Source organism: Lepidochelys olivacea (assembly GCF_965140295.1).
Source record: "Lepidochelys olivacea isolate rLepOli2 genome assembly, chromosome: 22".
NCBI classification, from domain to species: Eukaryota; Metazoa; Chordata; order Testudines; family Cheloniidae; genus Lepidochelys; species Lepidochelys olivacea.
The window spans coordinates 12,067,263-12,084,224 of NC_140432.1; the positions used below are offsets into that span (position 1 = coordinate 12,067,263).

Consider the following 16,962-nt stretch of genomic DNA (forward strand, 5'->3'; position numbering starts at 1 on the left):
GAATTCTAATCCCACATAATGCACCTAGTAAGTGGTGCAATATTTATGTGGGGAAAATATATTTGTTCCTTGTGCTCTGAAGCAAGAGATTTTATTAATATTATTACAAGCAATGGAGCTACAAGTGTTATCATCCACATAATTTACTCCTTCCAAAAGAGATGGTAATTAATGTGCTTTTTGACAAGTGCTTCTGCCACATCAGTAGAAATGAACATCAATAGGTCAAGATTAAATACACTTTCCAGAGTGGTTCTTCCAGACTTAAATGGAAATGGAATTTCTTTAAAACTGAAAATTCTAACCCTCCCCTCATTACATATAAGCGGAACCTAAAATCGCTACGGAAAGATCTGTTTACTTATATAGAAAACTAAATGCTGAATACACATAAGAGGCTCTGATTGCTGTTAGACACTGCCAAAACCTAATATCAGCTGAAAAGACAAATGTGATTTTGACGTACCATCGAACACAGTGGTATCACCATCCCTGGTCAATTCAATGGTCTTGAAAGTCGGAAGAGTCTTCAGTGGATGGTCGGAGTGAGCTAAGAGAAAAAAAAGTAAATCAAAGGATTAAGACGACAAAAAGGATATGTTCTCTGCACAGTGTGGCGCATCACTAAATGGAGAATGTGATGTACCCACCCCGAGATTTCATATATCAAAATTATTTCTCTGTAGAAAACATAAGGCATGTGGAGGAAAAACAAACATTTTTAAGAGAAGACTTTACCTTCTGTGTGGGTTACCAAACTCTCAGGGTAGTTGTTTGTGTCTAAAAGTATATGACCAGAAGCTGCAGAAAGAAGAAGAAGAAAAAAAAAATCAAACAAGATAATTCCATTCAGGATTCTTCTTCTTTCCAAAAATAATCAGGCAGGTAATCTAAGAATAGGAGACTGCATATGCATTACTGGAGCATGCCATCTGGCTTTTTAATCACACTATGGGAAGTTTAGCATGCTAAACATGACAGATTTAAACTTCCCAGACACTAAAGGTTTCTGAAGATATAACTGTGTGTCAGGAATGAGGAATTTATTTTTTAAATGAGTCATTAAGTAGTTTGTAAATGTCTTTCAAAGTCATCACACAGCAGAGTCTATTTAAACCAGTCATACTGTCAATAAAGCCTTTCTAAATATAAGTTGTAATGAGTAACAAGACGACTACCTTTTCACTTTGTCATAACACCTAAGGGACCTCTGCCCAGATTTCTAATTCCTTGACAATTAGATCTTTGATCTCCCAATAACTGTTCCCCCAAAAATTCAAGAGACATTTAGCAATACTGAATTCAGCTGCCATACTTACTGCCTTGTAATAGCTCCTGTATACTCTCCAACGTAGTGGCAGCTTTCATTTCCAGACAGTAAGCAAAACTGGATAGTGCTTTGCTGCGGACCGTAGGTGCCTTGTCTGAGCAGCGGCCGAACACCATATCCTGCACCAGAAACTTGTGCTTTAGAAGCTTCTGATGATCCACAGACAAGGAGCTGTCCAGTTTCCTCTCCGGCATATCCAACAAAGCTAAGGCTACATCAAGGGCAAACACCCTGTAGGGAATCTATGGAAGTGAAGAACACCAGATTCTCTACTACGGCAGTGTTAAAGCACTGAGACATCTATCACAGCTGTAATCTAGTTGCTACCAGCCGTCAGCTATAAGAAAAATACTATTTAGTACTTATACGGCGTTTTACCTGCTCAGAATACACCTATGTCCAAAGGTCTGGTGTATTAAATAGGATATACACTTACCTTGGTATTATGTGAGTATCTATAAAGCCAAGCTATAAAATCAGCATACTCTGCACAAGGGAGCTTATTCAGCAATTGCATCAGGGCTTGTGCGGCATAGGTACGATAGTCAGCTTTATCTGGGACCTGAAATACAAGGACAAGGGAATTTGCCAAGACCAATATTCGGATGGTCTGTTATGATAGCTAAAACACATTTCAGTCCTCAGAATAAATATCAGTTTATTCAAGAGGGTAATACGGCCTAGCAGTGCAAGCACAGGACTGTTAACCAGGAATTCCAGCATTCTAAGCTTGTCTTTGCCAATGGGTCAACATATGGCCTTGGGCAACGCACAAACCCTCAAAAGCAAAGATTCCCCCTTTATAAAATGGGGATAATGCTAGCTTCCCAAGGCAACTGTGAAGACTGGAAAAACGTGATCTTGATTTAAAGGGTGATCCATGGACAGCTGGCTGGTCACAGGGCTCTTGTAATCTTCGTTTTCAGGTACTAAAGTCACCCTGACAGTAACTACACATATGTTAAATGTTTCTCTATTTTTACTTGGCCACATAAGTAATTGGTTTGTCACAAGATTGAATTTTTTCGTTTAAGATGTCAGTAGAAGGTACAAGCAATTGTGAACAGTGGAGAAATGTCCATGAGAATCTCTCTGCTAAGATGCGTGCCATACTTTGACGGTTTGAAAACACTTACATGGATCTAAAGAGAGTCACTTTGTCACAAGAATCTCAGACATACTAAAATACCCAACAGAAGACCCATGGTGATAAAGTTTAAGTGGTGAAAGTTAAGGAAATAGATTCTCCACGTTCATTCATAGGCATCACATTTTATCCAAGAATAGTGCCACTGTCTTTAGATCCGAGACATAAAAAGGAGCTAACATACCTTGGCACAGATATGCTGCAGTAAGATTCGGAGCACAGGAAAGGCGACTTCCTTTAGTTCATCTACTATAGAGCTGTACAAAACAGAAACAAGCAACTTATAACAGGTTGCTATTGTAATAGGGAGCAAAAAATTAGCACAAGGTCATCTCCTACATTCAGACAGGCAGCTGTACACAGAGCTTCCTTATTCCTACTCTGACAGTTAAATATTGTTCACTGGTCTCTGTATAAACTGTGCTTTTAAAATATTCTTGTTTCTAAATGCAGGAAGAGGAAGTCAGAAATAGCAGCTGCTCCCAAAAGCAACACATTAGAAGTAGGGTACTAAAAACAAACTCCGTGCAACAGTTAGCCAACCCCCACCCTCTTGTGACTGCTGCATAGCATAACGTTGTAAAGCTCCATACCTGGGTCAGTTCTGTTACTAAGCCCACCAGTACCCAAGTGTTTGTTTAATTGCATCTAACTGGTGAGGACTTCAATCATTTAGCTAGAGCCAAAAACTTGAGCAGCACTTGGCAAAACAGAATTAGATGTGTCCCGTCTGTCCCAAACACCTGTGTTCTCCAGTAGACAAGACAAAGGACAGCAGTAAAGGTAGGGGATGTCACAGAAAGATGGAGCGCCTATACAAGAAAGATTCCTGGAAGGAGCAGGTTTTATGAATAGGGTTGGAGGAAATAACAGGCCCTTGGCAGATGAAAGTAGAATATTGTTCCAAGTATAAGGGACAGCATAAATGAAAGCAAAAAGCTAAGAAATAGAAAGACGAGAATTGAGAATTAAGAGAATTAAGGGATAAATTCCTAACTAAAGGTCTCCTTCATCACACTCAGTTATGAACTAAAATCCTCACAATTTGCTGCAAGTCTAAAACAGGAGATCTTTGCCCTCCCATCCCAGTTTTCAACATTCAGTGTTTTTTCCCCTCAGAAGACAAGTCCTATGTTAGCTCCTCTGACAGAAATTGAAATTAATCCTCACCTATACACAACAGCTTCAGAATAAGCCTTAGTTCTTCTAATCCCTCTATTAACTAGCAATGGGGAGTAAGATTATGCTAACCAAACAACTTTGTACTTCACCTGATGAATTTTATTCCCTGATTCCTAGCACCAATAACTTGTGATGTGACAGAAAGGGCTGTATGCCTGGATCCTTCTTCCCCTTCCAGCATGAGGATGACATTGAGGAGACGATGGAAGATACGGTGCAGAGTCTGGAAGAAAAAGACACCCAGAATCAGCTGATCTTCAGCAACAAGTACAGGAGCTAGAATACCACTGTGTCTTGGTTAATAAAATAATTCAAGCAGGTTCATACGAAACTATTTTTCCCTTACAAAATCCAAACAGAATACTTTAAAAGGGAAGCTACATACACAGAGAGCATCTTTCTTATACTGGGGTTATACTTACCCTAACTGATGTCATACAAACCTGAAAAGACCTAAAAAGTTACTTTCCAGCAGGACAATCAAGTTAAAAGGGTGCATAATTTCAAGTGGAACACAATATAAGAGCAACTAATTGAAATTTAACAGCCTGTGGTGTACAGGCCGTCAGACTTCTGGCCTTAATCTCTATGAATCAGTTACAACAGAAATCCACAGAACTTGGGGAAATTCATTATTTTCCTCACAGAAAACACCTTAAATTAAACGCCTATGCTTCCTTATGCACTGATGGTTCAGAAGGTACATTTTTGGCATTCCATTGCTTGCCACACTTTAGCTGTCACACTGTTCCTATTCTTCATATCGTTTGACTGAGGGGCCTGAGCAACAAAGAGATAGAAAGGAGGGTTCAAACTCTGAAAAAATGAGACTAGTGCCCTCTTGACATTAGATTACAATCCAGAAAAACATGGATACTTTCTAAATTCACATGCCCTATGGAAACAGATACAATATGTAAATAATTAAGCATTTATGCAGGGTGCTTGATTTAACAAAATAATAAAAAAGGTCAAGCTGCAGACTTTGGTATAATGAGATGTTCCTATGAGAAAGAATTTTCTGCCCATTTGCATTAATCCTGTTTACCACTGTGCGTAATATTCCCACAATCCCCACTGCCCCTATCACCAAACTGTGCCACAACAGAGAATACTAACAGACAGAATTAGAGCACCACCTAGCAGGAAGCAAGAGAACTGGCAGTTCAAGACAGTAACTGTTCAGATTCTCTGCTCTAAGATATTAAAGAGATGCAACTTTACTTAGCTTTTGAAACACAATCCCTAAAATGTTTTCATTAAACTATGCTATATAGATACACAACCAATCATCACAGAAGTCACAGGATATAGGGATGAGGAAAAAGAGGTACCTAAGCCTATCTCCAACTGGGAAACAACGTATATAATGAAAGTGGCTTGTTAAAGGGGGGAATGATAGTTTCTTTTTGATGTATAAAGAAAGACCTGAAAGATTTTGTCAAGACTTTTACCTTATTTTCTACACCATGAAGCGGGGAGCACAGCAATCGCAGCCCGTGATAGGCCAACTCTGGGACATATTTTGCTTGGTTTATGTTCCTGAACAAAAGAATACGTTGAGATGGCTTCACCTACTGCCGGATATTTATTTACTTTATTAAAGTGACCAAACATACTCTGTATTAACTGGAAAGACATGTTTAAAATTCACTGAATATCATTTCTATGTAAATTAGGAAGAACTAATTCAATATTATCTAGAGAAAAATCACTGTTTTCATTTTAACATCCACAGAATAATAATACTTAACATATTCACCATATTTACCTCTTCAAAACAATGCATTAACATTAAGAAATAATAGCTCACATTGTTCCTGAAAACTCGAATTCATGCACTGCAGGCTCAAAACTTGTCAACTCAACAAAGGTCTGCAAGAAAGCAAAGGGGTGATGTTATGTGAGGGGCAGTGATCAGGATCTGTCTGTGTGCCTGAGTCCTTAGTAGTCTTAGTTACCTGCATGCAGTTCTGCACACAATGAGGTTTCTCTTTCAGAGAGAACTTGGGCAGAAGTCTTAAGAAGTTTTTCAGGAGGAGGAGGATGGCTTCCCGAATTTGAAGCAGATCATGTCCTGAAAAATAAATCTCTTCTTCTTGATCCTCATCCTCTTCAAAAATCTCATCCATCTAGATTGGTAGAAGGCAGAAGTATCATTTATCATTGATACAACCGCTTTTTTTCTTAGAAAGCAGGAACTCTTATTTGTACTATGCAGAAACTGAGGCTGGAATTTATTTAATTAATAGTAAAGCAGGATGGAATTTGCATGCAACGTACCAAATATTTTATTTCAAACTATTTAAAGGCATTTAGTATTAGCTGGGAAAAGAGAGAAGGGGGCTCCCAGAAAAATCTCACACAGCTTGTTCCCATCTGAGATTTTACAAACAAAAACGCCTGCAGAACTAGGGTTGGGCATCTGAATTCTGATATTGATGTACACAAAGCCAAATTCCTAGCTCTGCCTACTCTCTTCCACCCTCTTTCATCATGACCCTGCCCTCATGTTCAGATTTCTGATATCCAGTTCAGGACTCAATTAATGTTAACAAATATAACAAAGAAGGTTTTAGAAAAGTTAGAACTTTTCAAGAGGTGCAGTCATGTGCACTTCATAGGAGGCTGCAAGTATTTAGTCCTTAGTCTACCATCATTAGATTAGTATGGAGATCTGATTACCCTTAGTCCTCTAGTTCTGCTAACATGCAGATCTCTTAAATATACAAAACAGCTACAGGCTGCACTCATGATTAACATCAACATGTCTATACGCTGCTGAACATGTTAACAATATGCTGAAGAACAGTACGCTTTCTTCTGTCGCAACTCACTCATCATCAAAGAAACTGCCAGCTAACTTTGCATGCCTGGCTTTTCAGAAGTTTGTAATGATGTGCAAAGTAAAAAGAACACAGTTTGATTTCAGAATGCAAGGTTGAGAGAGTAAAGTGCTGGAAGATAAGAGAAGTCTCATTTTGACTTGGAAATTAAATAAGTTTCCTATTGAGTTATGAATTAATAGAGAGCATAAGGATACTGTATTTGAAGATACTGTATGAACATTATCTTACATCAAAGTTCTCTTTCCTGGTTGGCCTTCCTTTCTTTTTATTTCTTCTTGCTTCAGCCTGAGAGCTTTTAGCATGATCCTTTTTCCTTTTCCTCGTCAATTCACACCCTTGAGGCCAGCTCTTTCTCAGGGTGTGAAGACATTTGTCAAACATCACTTGATGGAACACCTGATGAGCCACGCTGCCTGCCCAGAAACAAAACAGCCATTTTCAGAACAAAACTACAAATACATGAAAAGCATAAAATTATTCAGCCATCTGCTCCACTTGTTTGCACAATCAGATGGCTAGAACACGAGTGCCATTCTGGTGACTTGAGGTTCAGAAAGTGAAAAATCAGTATTTAAGTTAACAAAATTAAATTGCAGGAAGGAGTAAAATCAGCAAAAACGTTCTCAGTTGGTGCTGATAGAACAGGACAACGAGCCAAACTGGAATTTGCTGTATTATTTAACACAAAACTTTTAACTAGAACGTACATCAGCCTTAAAACACAAAAAGATGCAGCCACAGATTCAGCCTGCTAGAAAACTCTGATTACCTTTTATTTTAATCAGAGAATTTTGCTTTCATGATCAGCCTGATAGCAATAGTGAGCTGAATCCTCTCTATCTGCAAAGCAAGTACAGCACAAGCATTGGCAGTACAATCTTTCCCCGGTGAAGTTCAATCTCCATGTCACATTCAGGCCCCTCTGCTAAAACTGCCAGTCAGGGGGAGAGACTGATTAAGATGTCTGGCAATTAGGACCTGGACTGAGATCATCAAACTATTTCACATACAACACCAAAGCACTAAGACTATAGCAACTTTCCAGCACTGCACATCCACACAACTCTAGAGGAGAATGGCTCAACAGCCATTACCTATCCAACTTCATGTTCTTATGAACAAGGGACATGTAAAAGCGCTGTCCAGACAGCTTGAGCCAAATTAGCCACACTAGCACTAGAAAGGAAGGTCTATCTACTTACCTGGTATTTCAAGCAGTAAGAAGTACAGCCCAGCAGCATGGAGAGCACATAACCGCTGCTGTACAATAGCCTTTTTATTCTGGGCCACTTGGACAAAGTGATACAACACAGCCACAAGAGCACTGGGGGAGAGATTGTTCTCAGCAAAGAGGGTCCAGATACTCTGAGACAAAGCAGAAAACTGATCGTAAGAACTATGGTAAATCTCACATCAATTTCCCCCCACTTGCTACCATGGCCACTCAGATCAAAAAGAACACAAAGGGCTATGATGCCAGTTTGAAGGAAAAACAGGTCATTCACAAGCTAGATTTTTTTTTTTTTTTTAATTCACTGAACCACACCATTTGGGATAACCAAACTTGTTTAAATTAGAGATTTTCTTTCATGATTTTAAGTAAATGGATGGAGAAGAGATGGTTAGAACAACACTTACATTCAGAAGACGCCTAGCCACGACTTAACCATAGAACTCTTTTGTGAACCACACCAGGGCAATACAGTTCCCTGTCAGCTACCATTAACACTTTGAAAAATTGTCCTTCTGTCCACTCCCCACATACGTAGGTTTTTTATTTTAATATCCTTTCTGTGGAACAGCCTGCATCTCAGATATGTATTCTTTGAATACAACTGTATAAAATATCAGTTACTCATTCGGAGGTCAAAATATTTAATTACTAAACTACTACAGAAAGATGGGGAGAGCATGCATAGTAGGAAAATTCAGTGGGTACATCTTTGCTACCAAGTAGAGAGATGGATAATTTCCAACTTACTTCAGTGGTCCCATGGTCCTCGTCAACAAAAGAGTAGAGAGTCTTGTAAAGTTCGCTGAAGGCATCAAGTCCATCCTCTGTGATCCCCTCTTCTATTCTGGAATCCAGAGGCTCTGTCTCAGTGAAATCTAGTTCCCAGACTGTGTCAACCCAGGCTGGGGGAAAAAGATGCAACACACACACACTTATTCAAAAAATATAAGAGACTTATATAGAACTTTTTATTCCAAAGCACTTTATAAGTTTGATCTAAAAATATAAACAGGGATCACTTCACTTACCACTGAAGTGTGGCCACTTCTGAGAAGGAATGTGACAGTTTTTTATGAGTATAAAACAGTTTAGGATAGGAGTACTAATACCTGCATTTGGGCTGGCATTAACAAAACCTTTAGAACAACAATCCTTTAAAGATAAATCTCTCACTTTGACTTATTAAATGTACCTATTTAAACTTCAATCACAAATACAACTTTTTTTTTTAATGTGATTTTTTATGAGTTAGGTCAATATTCACAAGGTGACTCCCTTCAGCTAATCAAGAATAAAGTCTTCCCCACGCCCAATCCCTTCAGGAAAACCTCAGAAATTGTACAAGCCTTGCACTGTGCAATGAAGTTCAACAATTCAATGTTTTGTTAGCGAACTGGCAAAGGACACTTTCAGAGCAAAGGACCCTTTCCCCAAAACATCCTGCCACAGGCCTCTCCTTGAGGGTCTGTTAACTCAGGAGCCTCCGATGACCGTAGATGTGTCAGTCTCTTTCAATATGTGATTCTGTATCTTAAACCATTTGGAGCTCTATAGGTCTAAAACTTAGAAGCTATTTTTTCTTGTCCCTATGCAGGTTATAAAAAGGTAAAATGCTGTGGTATTCTCCATTACCGAGGTGAAAGGAAACACAATTCACCATCAAAGATCATAAACTGTGGGGAACTCAGAAAGAGGTGGAATTTGTCCCAGGCCGGTGCTTGTGAAGGTTCTTTCTGCTATGAGATTCCATTCCCTGTTTTTCTTTTTAGAGGCTCACAGTAATTACAAGAGGACATAAGGATGTACATGTTATTCCTTTATAATAGCTTATTAAGGGTACCCATATTTCTGGCACCTGGACAAACATGAAAACAAACCATTTATAATTACCACAATAGGAAGTAACAGTAATCTTCCGTTAACTATTCATCAGGAAAGAAATCAGATAGTAGGGGTAAAAAAAGGACAATGCCTTAGATCACTGAAATGTAGGGCTGGAAGGGACCCTAAGAAGTCATCAAGTCCATTTCCCAGCACAGAGGAAGGACCAAGTATACACAGACCACACCTGACAGGTGCCTGTCCAAATTGTTCTTTAAAACCTCCAAAGATGGGGGTTCCACAACCTCCTTTGGAAGCCTATTCTAGAGTTTAACTACCCTTTAGTCAGTTAGAAAGTTTTTCCTAATATCTAATCTAAATCGTCCTTGCTGCAGATTAAACCCATTATTTCTTGTCCTATCTTCAGTGGACATGGAGGAAAACTGATCACAGTCCTCTTCATAACAGGCCTTAACATACTTGAAGACTGTTATCGAGTTCTCCTTGGTCTTCTTTTTTCAAGCCTAAACATGTCCAATTTTTTAACCTTTCCTCATATCCCAGGTTTCCTAAACGTTTTTAATCATTTTGTTGCTCTTCTCTGGGTGGTTCGTCTTTCTCTTGCTCCTAATGTATTGAAAGAACCTCTTTGTATTGCCTTTTATCTCCCTTGCTAGATGTAACTCATTTTATGCTTTAGGCTTTCTGATTTTGTCCCTACATGCTTGTGCTATTTTTTGGTACTCCTCTTTAGCAATTATGCCATGTTTCCACTTTTTGTAGGGATTCCCTTTTGATTTCCAGGTCATTAAAGAGTTCCTGAGAGAGCCATATTGTTCTCTTATTATTCCTCCTATCTTTGTTTCGCATTCAGATAGTTTGTAGTTGTGCTTTTCAGTTACTGGGTAATTATTTCACCTAGGTATCATCTTCACACTCAAAATGTTCTCCATGTTCCTGACATTCTTGGGAGTGTGGCTTTTCCAACTACAAGTGACAGTCCAAATAGACTTTTAAAGACAGTAAAATAAAGACAATATAATTCAGACTGGCAGGATGAAAATCTGATCTCTCCTCCGCCTTTACAATAGTTTGCAAAGGCTAATTTATTTTTTTCTCTTTAAAAAATAAGAATGCCAGAGTACTCTCAATTAGGTGCAGTATTATGCATTTCCTGCACTAAATTATTGTGCAGTGTCACCGAGCACTGTTAAACAGCTGCCATACCACAGGCTGTAGCTGGCTGTGTTTCAATGCTGGGAAAAGTAATACCTGTATACATGTCAAAATACAAACTTAGATGTTGCTATTTATATGATTTTTGACAGATAAAAATGCTGCTTATCCCCAAGTACCATTTGACATTTTTATTTACTTAAATTATTGTACTAGCAAGAAACCAAGAGAAAAACCACAGACGTTAATAATTATTTATTAAAATTGAATGCAGAAATTGAGATTATTGTACATTTCAAACCATAAATTTGAGAATTACATTTCATATTAGTTTCTTATTGACAAAGAATTAATAGCAATAGCGTGTGGAAGTTACATACAACTCTGAGATAGATATATGTGTATATATATATACACACATATATCTGAATTACTGTTGCTGAACATTTCAGCAAGAATGTCAGTTCAAAATTTGGCTCAATTTTTGCATTTGTCTTATTTATTTAAACACAAAGCCCAAAATCAACAAAATTATTTTTACACTCCCACCCCCACCCCTCAGTTTTGCTCTAGCATTCTTATGGAAATTTTCAGCAAATGCAAATTAGAATCACACAGCCCAGGGGTGGGCAAACTACGGCCCACAAGCCACATCCAGCCCTCGATCTCCTGCTGGGGAGCAGGGTCTGGGACTTGCCCAGCTCCCACGCTCCAGCCAGGAAGTGGGCTCGGGGGCCGCTCTGCGTGAGCATGCCACAGATCTGGGCAGCTCCTAGAAGCAGTGACAAGTTCTCCCTATGGCTCCTATGTTTAAGGGCAGCCAGGGGGCTGTGTGTGCTGCCACCACCCCAAGCACCGCCCCCACAACTCCCATTGGCTGGGAACTGTGGCCAATGGGAGCTCCAGGGGCAGCGTGCAGAACCCCTTGGCCGGGCCTCCACGTAGGAGCTGGAGTGGAGACATGCTGCTGCTTCCTGGAGCTGCTTGAGGTACGTAGCGCCCACAGCCTGCACCCCTGAGCCCCTCCTGCCCCAGCCCAGAGCCCCCTCCCGCCCTCATCCCCAGCCCCACCCCAGAGCCCACACCCCCTCCTGCACCCCAACCCCAATTTTGTCAGCATTCATGGCCTTCCATACAATTTCCATACCCAGATGTGGCCCTCAGGCCAAAAAGTTTGCCTATCCCTGACATAGCGTATTGGACAGATATGCAACTTCTTCTGCTATCTACTACTGACAATTATGTCAAAAAGAAACTATTCTCAAGTTGCATCCAATGAAGTGAGCTGCAGCTCCCGAAAGTTTATGCTCAAATACATTTGTTAGTCTCTAAGGTGCCACAAGTCCTCCTTTTCTTTTTGTGAATACAGACTAACACAGCTGTTACTCTGAAACCTATTCTCAAGTAGCATCTTCTAAACTCTAACAGAGTTTTCCAAACAAAAATGTCTATAAATAGAAAAGGAGTACTTGTGGCACCTTAGAGACTAACAAATTTATTTGAGCGTAAGCTTTCGGGATCTACAGCTCACTTCATCCGATGCATTCAGTGGAAAATACAGTGGGGAGATTTATATACCTAGAGAACATGAAACAATGGGTGTTACCATACACACTGTAACAAGAGTGATCACTTAAGGTGAGCTATTACCAGCAGGGGGCAGGGGGAAACCTTTTGCAGTGATAATCAAGGTGGGCCATTTCCAGCAGTTGACAAGAACGTCTGAGCTATCTTCGAGATACCACTGACTTCCTGAGGAAACTACAATCCATCGGTGATCTTCCTGAAAACACCATCCTGGCCACTATGGATGTAGGAAGCCCTCTACACCAACATTCCACACAAAGATGGACTACAAGCCGTCAGGAACAGTATCCCCGTTAATGTCACAGCAAACCTGGTGGCTGAACTTTGTGACTTTGTCCTCACCCATAACTATTTCACATCTGGGGACAACGTATACCTTCAAATCAGCGGCACTGCTATGGGTACCCACATGTTCAATATCTTCATAAATGATCTGGAGGATGGTGTGGATTGCAGTCTCAGCAAATTTGCGGATGATACTAAACTAGGAGGAGTGGTAGATACGCTGGAGGGCAGGGATAGGATACAGAGGGACCTAGACAAATTGGAGGATTGGGCCAAAAGAAATCTGATGAGGTTCAATAAGGATAAGTGCAGGGTCCTGCACTTAGGACGGAAGAACCCAATGCACAGCTACAGACTAGGGACCGAATGGCTAGGCAGCAGTTCTGCGGAAAAGGACCTAGGGGTGACAGTGGACGAGAAGCTGGATATGAGCCAGCAGTGTGCCCTTGTTGCCAAGAAGGCCAATGGCATTTTGGGATGTATAAGTAGGGGCATAGCGAGCAGATCGAGGGATGTGATCGTCCCCCCTATTCGACATTGGTGAGGCCTCATCTGGAGTACTGTGTCCAGTTTTGGGCCCCACACTACAAGAAGGATGTGGATAAATTGGAGAGAGTCCAGCGAAGGGCAACAAAAATGATTAGGGGTCTGGAACACATGACTTATGAGGAGAGGCTGAGGGAACTGGGATTGTTTAGTCTGCAGAAGAGAAGAATGAGGGGGGATTTGATAGCTGCTGTCAACTACCTTGAAAGGGGGTTCCAAAGAGGATGGAGCTAGACTGTTCTCAATGGTAGCTGATGACAGAACAAGCAGTAATGGTCTCAAGTTGCAGTGGGGGAGGTTTAGGTTGGATATTAGGAAAAACTTTTTCACTAGGAGGGTGGTGAAGCACTGGAATGCGTTACCTAGGGAGGTGGTAGAATCTCCTTCCTTAGAGGTTTTTAAGGTCAGGCTTGAGAAAGCCCTGGCTGGGATGATTTAATTGGGGATTGGCCCTGCTTTGAGCAGGGGGTTGGACTAGATGACCTCCTGAGGTCCCTTCCAACCCTGATATTCTATGATTCTATGTCCCCACAGTATGCCAACATTTTTATGGCTGACTTAGAACAACGCTTCCTCAGCTCTCGTCCCTCAATGCCCCTACTGTACTTGTGCTACACTGATGACATCTTCATCATCTGGACCCATGGAAGAGAAGCCCTTGAGGAATTCCACCATCATTTCAACAATTTCCATCCCACCATCAACCTCAGCCTGGACCAGTCCACACAAGAGATCCACTTCCTGGACACTAGGGTGCTAATAAGCGATTGTCACATAAACACCACCCTATACCGGAAACCTACTGACCGCTATTCCTACCTACATGCCTCCAGCTTTCATCCAGACCACACCACACGATCCATTGTCTACAGCCAAGCTCTGCGATACAACCGCATTTGCTCCAACCCCTCAGACAGAGACAAACACCTACAAGATCTCTATCAAGCATTCTTACAACTACAATACCCACCTGCTGAAGTGAAGAAACAGATTGACAGAGCCAGGAGACTACCCAGAAGTCACCTACTACAGGACAGGCCTAACAAAGAAAATATCAGAATGCCACTAGCCGTCACCTTCAGCCCCCAACTAAAACCTCTCCAGCGCATCATCAAGGATCTACAACCTGAAGGACGACCCATCACTCTCACAGATCTTGGGAGACAGGCCAGTCCTTGCTTACAGACAGCCCCCCAACCTGAAGCAAATACTCACCAGCAACCACACAACAGAACCACTAACCCAGGAACCTATCCTTGCAACAAAGCCCGTTGCCAACTGTGTCCACATATCTATTCAGGGGACACCATCATAGGGCCTAATCACATCAGCCACACTATCAGAGGCTCGTTCACATGCACATCTACCAATGTGATATATGCCATCATGTGCCAGCAATGCCCCTCTGCCATGTACATTGGTCAAACTGGACAGTCTCTACGTAAAAGAGTAAACGGACACAAATCAGACATCAAGAATTATAACATTCATAAACCAGTCGGAGAACCCTTCAATCTCTGGTCATGCAATTACAGACCTAAAAGTGGCAATTATTCAACAAAAAAACTTCAAAACCAGACTCCAAGGAGAGACTGCTGAATTGGAATTAATTTGCAAACTGGATACAATTAACTTTGGCTTGAAGAGAGACTGGGAGTGGATAGGTCATTACACAAAGTAAAACTATTTCCCCATGTTTATTCCCCCTCCCCCACTGTTCCTCAGACGCTCTTGTTAACTGCTGGAAATGGCCCACCTTGATTATCACTACAAAAGGTCCCCCCCTCCTCCTGCTGGTAATAGCTCATCTTAAGTGATCCCTCTCCTTACAGTCTGTATGGTAACACCCATTGTTTCATGTTCTCTAGGTATATAAATCTCCCCACTCTATTTTCCACTGAATGCATCGGATGAAGTGAGCTGAAGCTCACGAAAGCTTATGCTCCAATAAATCTGTTAGTCTCTAAGGTGCCACAAGTCCTCCTTTTCTTTTTGCAAATACAGAATAACAGGGCTGCTACTCTGAAACCTATAAATAGAAGCAGCTGCTAAAAGAAATAAACATCCCCCTACTGTTTTTGAAAACTACACATTCTGCAAGCTTCTGAAATAGAAAACAATGAAACCGGAAACAAAGAAAAGTTAAATCAGACAGCTCAACTGATCTATGAATCAGAGCAGCTTTTTATTATCCACAGAAGAGATGCAGCCCAGTTTTAATATCCACGGCATTATTAATAACTAGCAAACTACAGCAGAACGGTGGCAAACTGGACAACAGGGGGCTGCTGAATACAGTGATTTCCAACAATGGAGAAAATGCTCAGTGCAACTGACAAAGGGAGAGATCCCAGATTCGGGAAACAGGCAGTGACAGATAATCCAGGTGGGGGCGGCTCTGGTTTTAAACCCTGAGCTCCCCATGAAGCAGGCCAATAGCACTGGAGCTATTCCACAGAGGGGCACGGAGACGAGCAGCGATGTTCAGGGCAGCTTGGGGAGTAGAATCCAGGAGTCCTGGCTCCCACACCAACCTGTTCCAGGATCCCACAGACACTCCCCAGGCCCGAACACCACACAACTTCCCAGGCCAGCCCCTCAGTCCACTCTCTTTGGAGGTGGAGCTCTTGTTGGGTAGGAGGTAGATACAGAGGACAACTCAGGAACCCTCCCTCACCCTAAGCCCCAGGCATTGCGGACGGAGGAAGCAGTGACTACCCGAGCCCCCAAAAGCCCCTTCATCCTTCAGCCCCTGGAACCTCAGAACGCCCCCCCCCCCGCCTCTCCTAGCCCTCCTCCCCCCCGCCTCGTCCATTTCTCCTCCCCCCCCGCCTCTCCCAGCCCCCCCGCCTCGTCCATTTCTCCTCCCCCCCGCCTCTCCCAGCCCCCCCGCCTCGTCCATTTCTCCTCCCCCCCGCCTCTCCCAGCCCCCCCGCCTCGTCCAGTTCTCCTCCCCCCCGCCTCTCCTAGCCCCCCGCCTCGTCCAGTTCTCCCCCCCGCCTCTCCCAGCCCCCCGCCTCGTCCAGTTCTCCCCCCCGCCTCTCCCAGCCCTCCTCCCCGTCCAGTTCTCCCCCCCGCCTCTCCCAGCCCTCCTCCCCACCCACCTCTCCCAGCCCCCCGCCTCGTCCAGCCCTCCGCCCCACCCACCTCTCCCAGCCCCCCGCCTCGTCCAGCCCTCCTCCCCACCCACCTCTCCCAGCCCCCCGCCTCGTCCATTTCTCCTCCCCCCCCCGCCTCTCCCAGCCCCCCCCGCCTCGTCCATTTCTCCTCCCCCCCGCCTCTCCCAGCCCCCCCGCCTCGTCCAGTTCTCCTCCCCACCCCGCCTCTCCCAGCCCCCCGCCTCTCCTAGCCCTCCTCCCCCATTTCTCCTCCTCCCCCACCTCTCCCAGCCCCCCGCCTCGTCCAGTTCTCCTCCCCCAACCCCTCCCCGTAGGCTCCCCTCTTCCTTCAGTCCCCCTCCCCTGAAGGTCTCCCCGGCAGCCCCGTGGCCGGGCTCAGGGCTCCCGCCGCTTACCCGCACTGACCGCCCGCAGCCCCCAGCTCGCCAAGCCCCGCAGCGGCCCCTCGGCCGCCACCATCCTGCCTTCCTCGCTTCGGCGCCGCCGGTGCCTTCGAACCCGCCAATCCGCGCTCCGGCCTGGCAGCGACCAATCACCGTCCGCTGTCGGCGGGGGCCAAGGCCTGGCTGGCCGGCTGCGCCTGCGCGGGGCGCCCACAGCGGAGCCAATGCGGCGGCGCGCGGAGTGAGCCCCGGAACGGGGAGATGGCGCCTGCGCAATGGGAGGAAGCGAGGCCGGGCCGGGCG

The 16,962-nt window shown here is 43.4% G+C and overlaps 1 protein-coding gene across 2 annotated transcripts in view; it reads right to left on the reverse strand.

Moving 5' to 3' along the window:
• The window catches only part of NCAPD3 (non-SMC condensin II complex subunit D3), a 47,966-nt gene extending 31,105 nt beyond the window's left edge, over positions 1 to 16,861 (reverse strand). The window contains exons 1-13 of one of the 2 annotated variants that reach the window (XM_084611665.1): positions 16,672 to 16,861; positions 8,490 to 8,644; positions 7,711 to 7,873; positions 6,737 to 6,921; positions 5,621 to 5,791; positions 5,473 to 5,534; positions 5,114 to 5,201; positions 3,749 to 3,882; positions 2,662 to 2,734; positions 1,767 to 1,892; positions 1,320 to 1,572; positions 739 to 801; positions 467 to 550 (exon numbers count right to left, since the gene is read on the reverse strand). In XM_084611665.1, the coding sequence (XP_084467791.1) occupies positions 467 to 550; positions 739 to 801; positions 1,320 to 1,572; positions 1,767 to 1,892; positions 2,662 to 2,734; positions 3,749 to 3,882; positions 5,114 to 5,201; positions 5,473 to 5,534; positions 5,621 to 5,791; positions 6,737 to 6,921; positions 7,711 to 7,873; positions 8,490 to 8,644; positions 16,672 to 16,735 (1,621 nt within the window). In that variant the 5' untranslated portion in view covers positions 16,736 to 16,861. The remainder of the gene's footprint in view (positions 1 to 466; positions 551 to 738; positions 802 to 1,319; positions 1,573 to 1,766; positions 1,893 to 2,661; positions 2,735 to 3,748; positions 3,883 to 5,113; positions 5,202 to 5,472; positions 5,535 to 5,620; positions 5,792 to 6,736; positions 6,922 to 7,710; positions 7,874 to 8,489; positions 8,645 to 16,671) is intronic. The other variant, XM_084611664.1, reaches the window with a different exon arrangement.
• Positions 16,862 to 16,962: the final 101 nt, after the last annotated feature.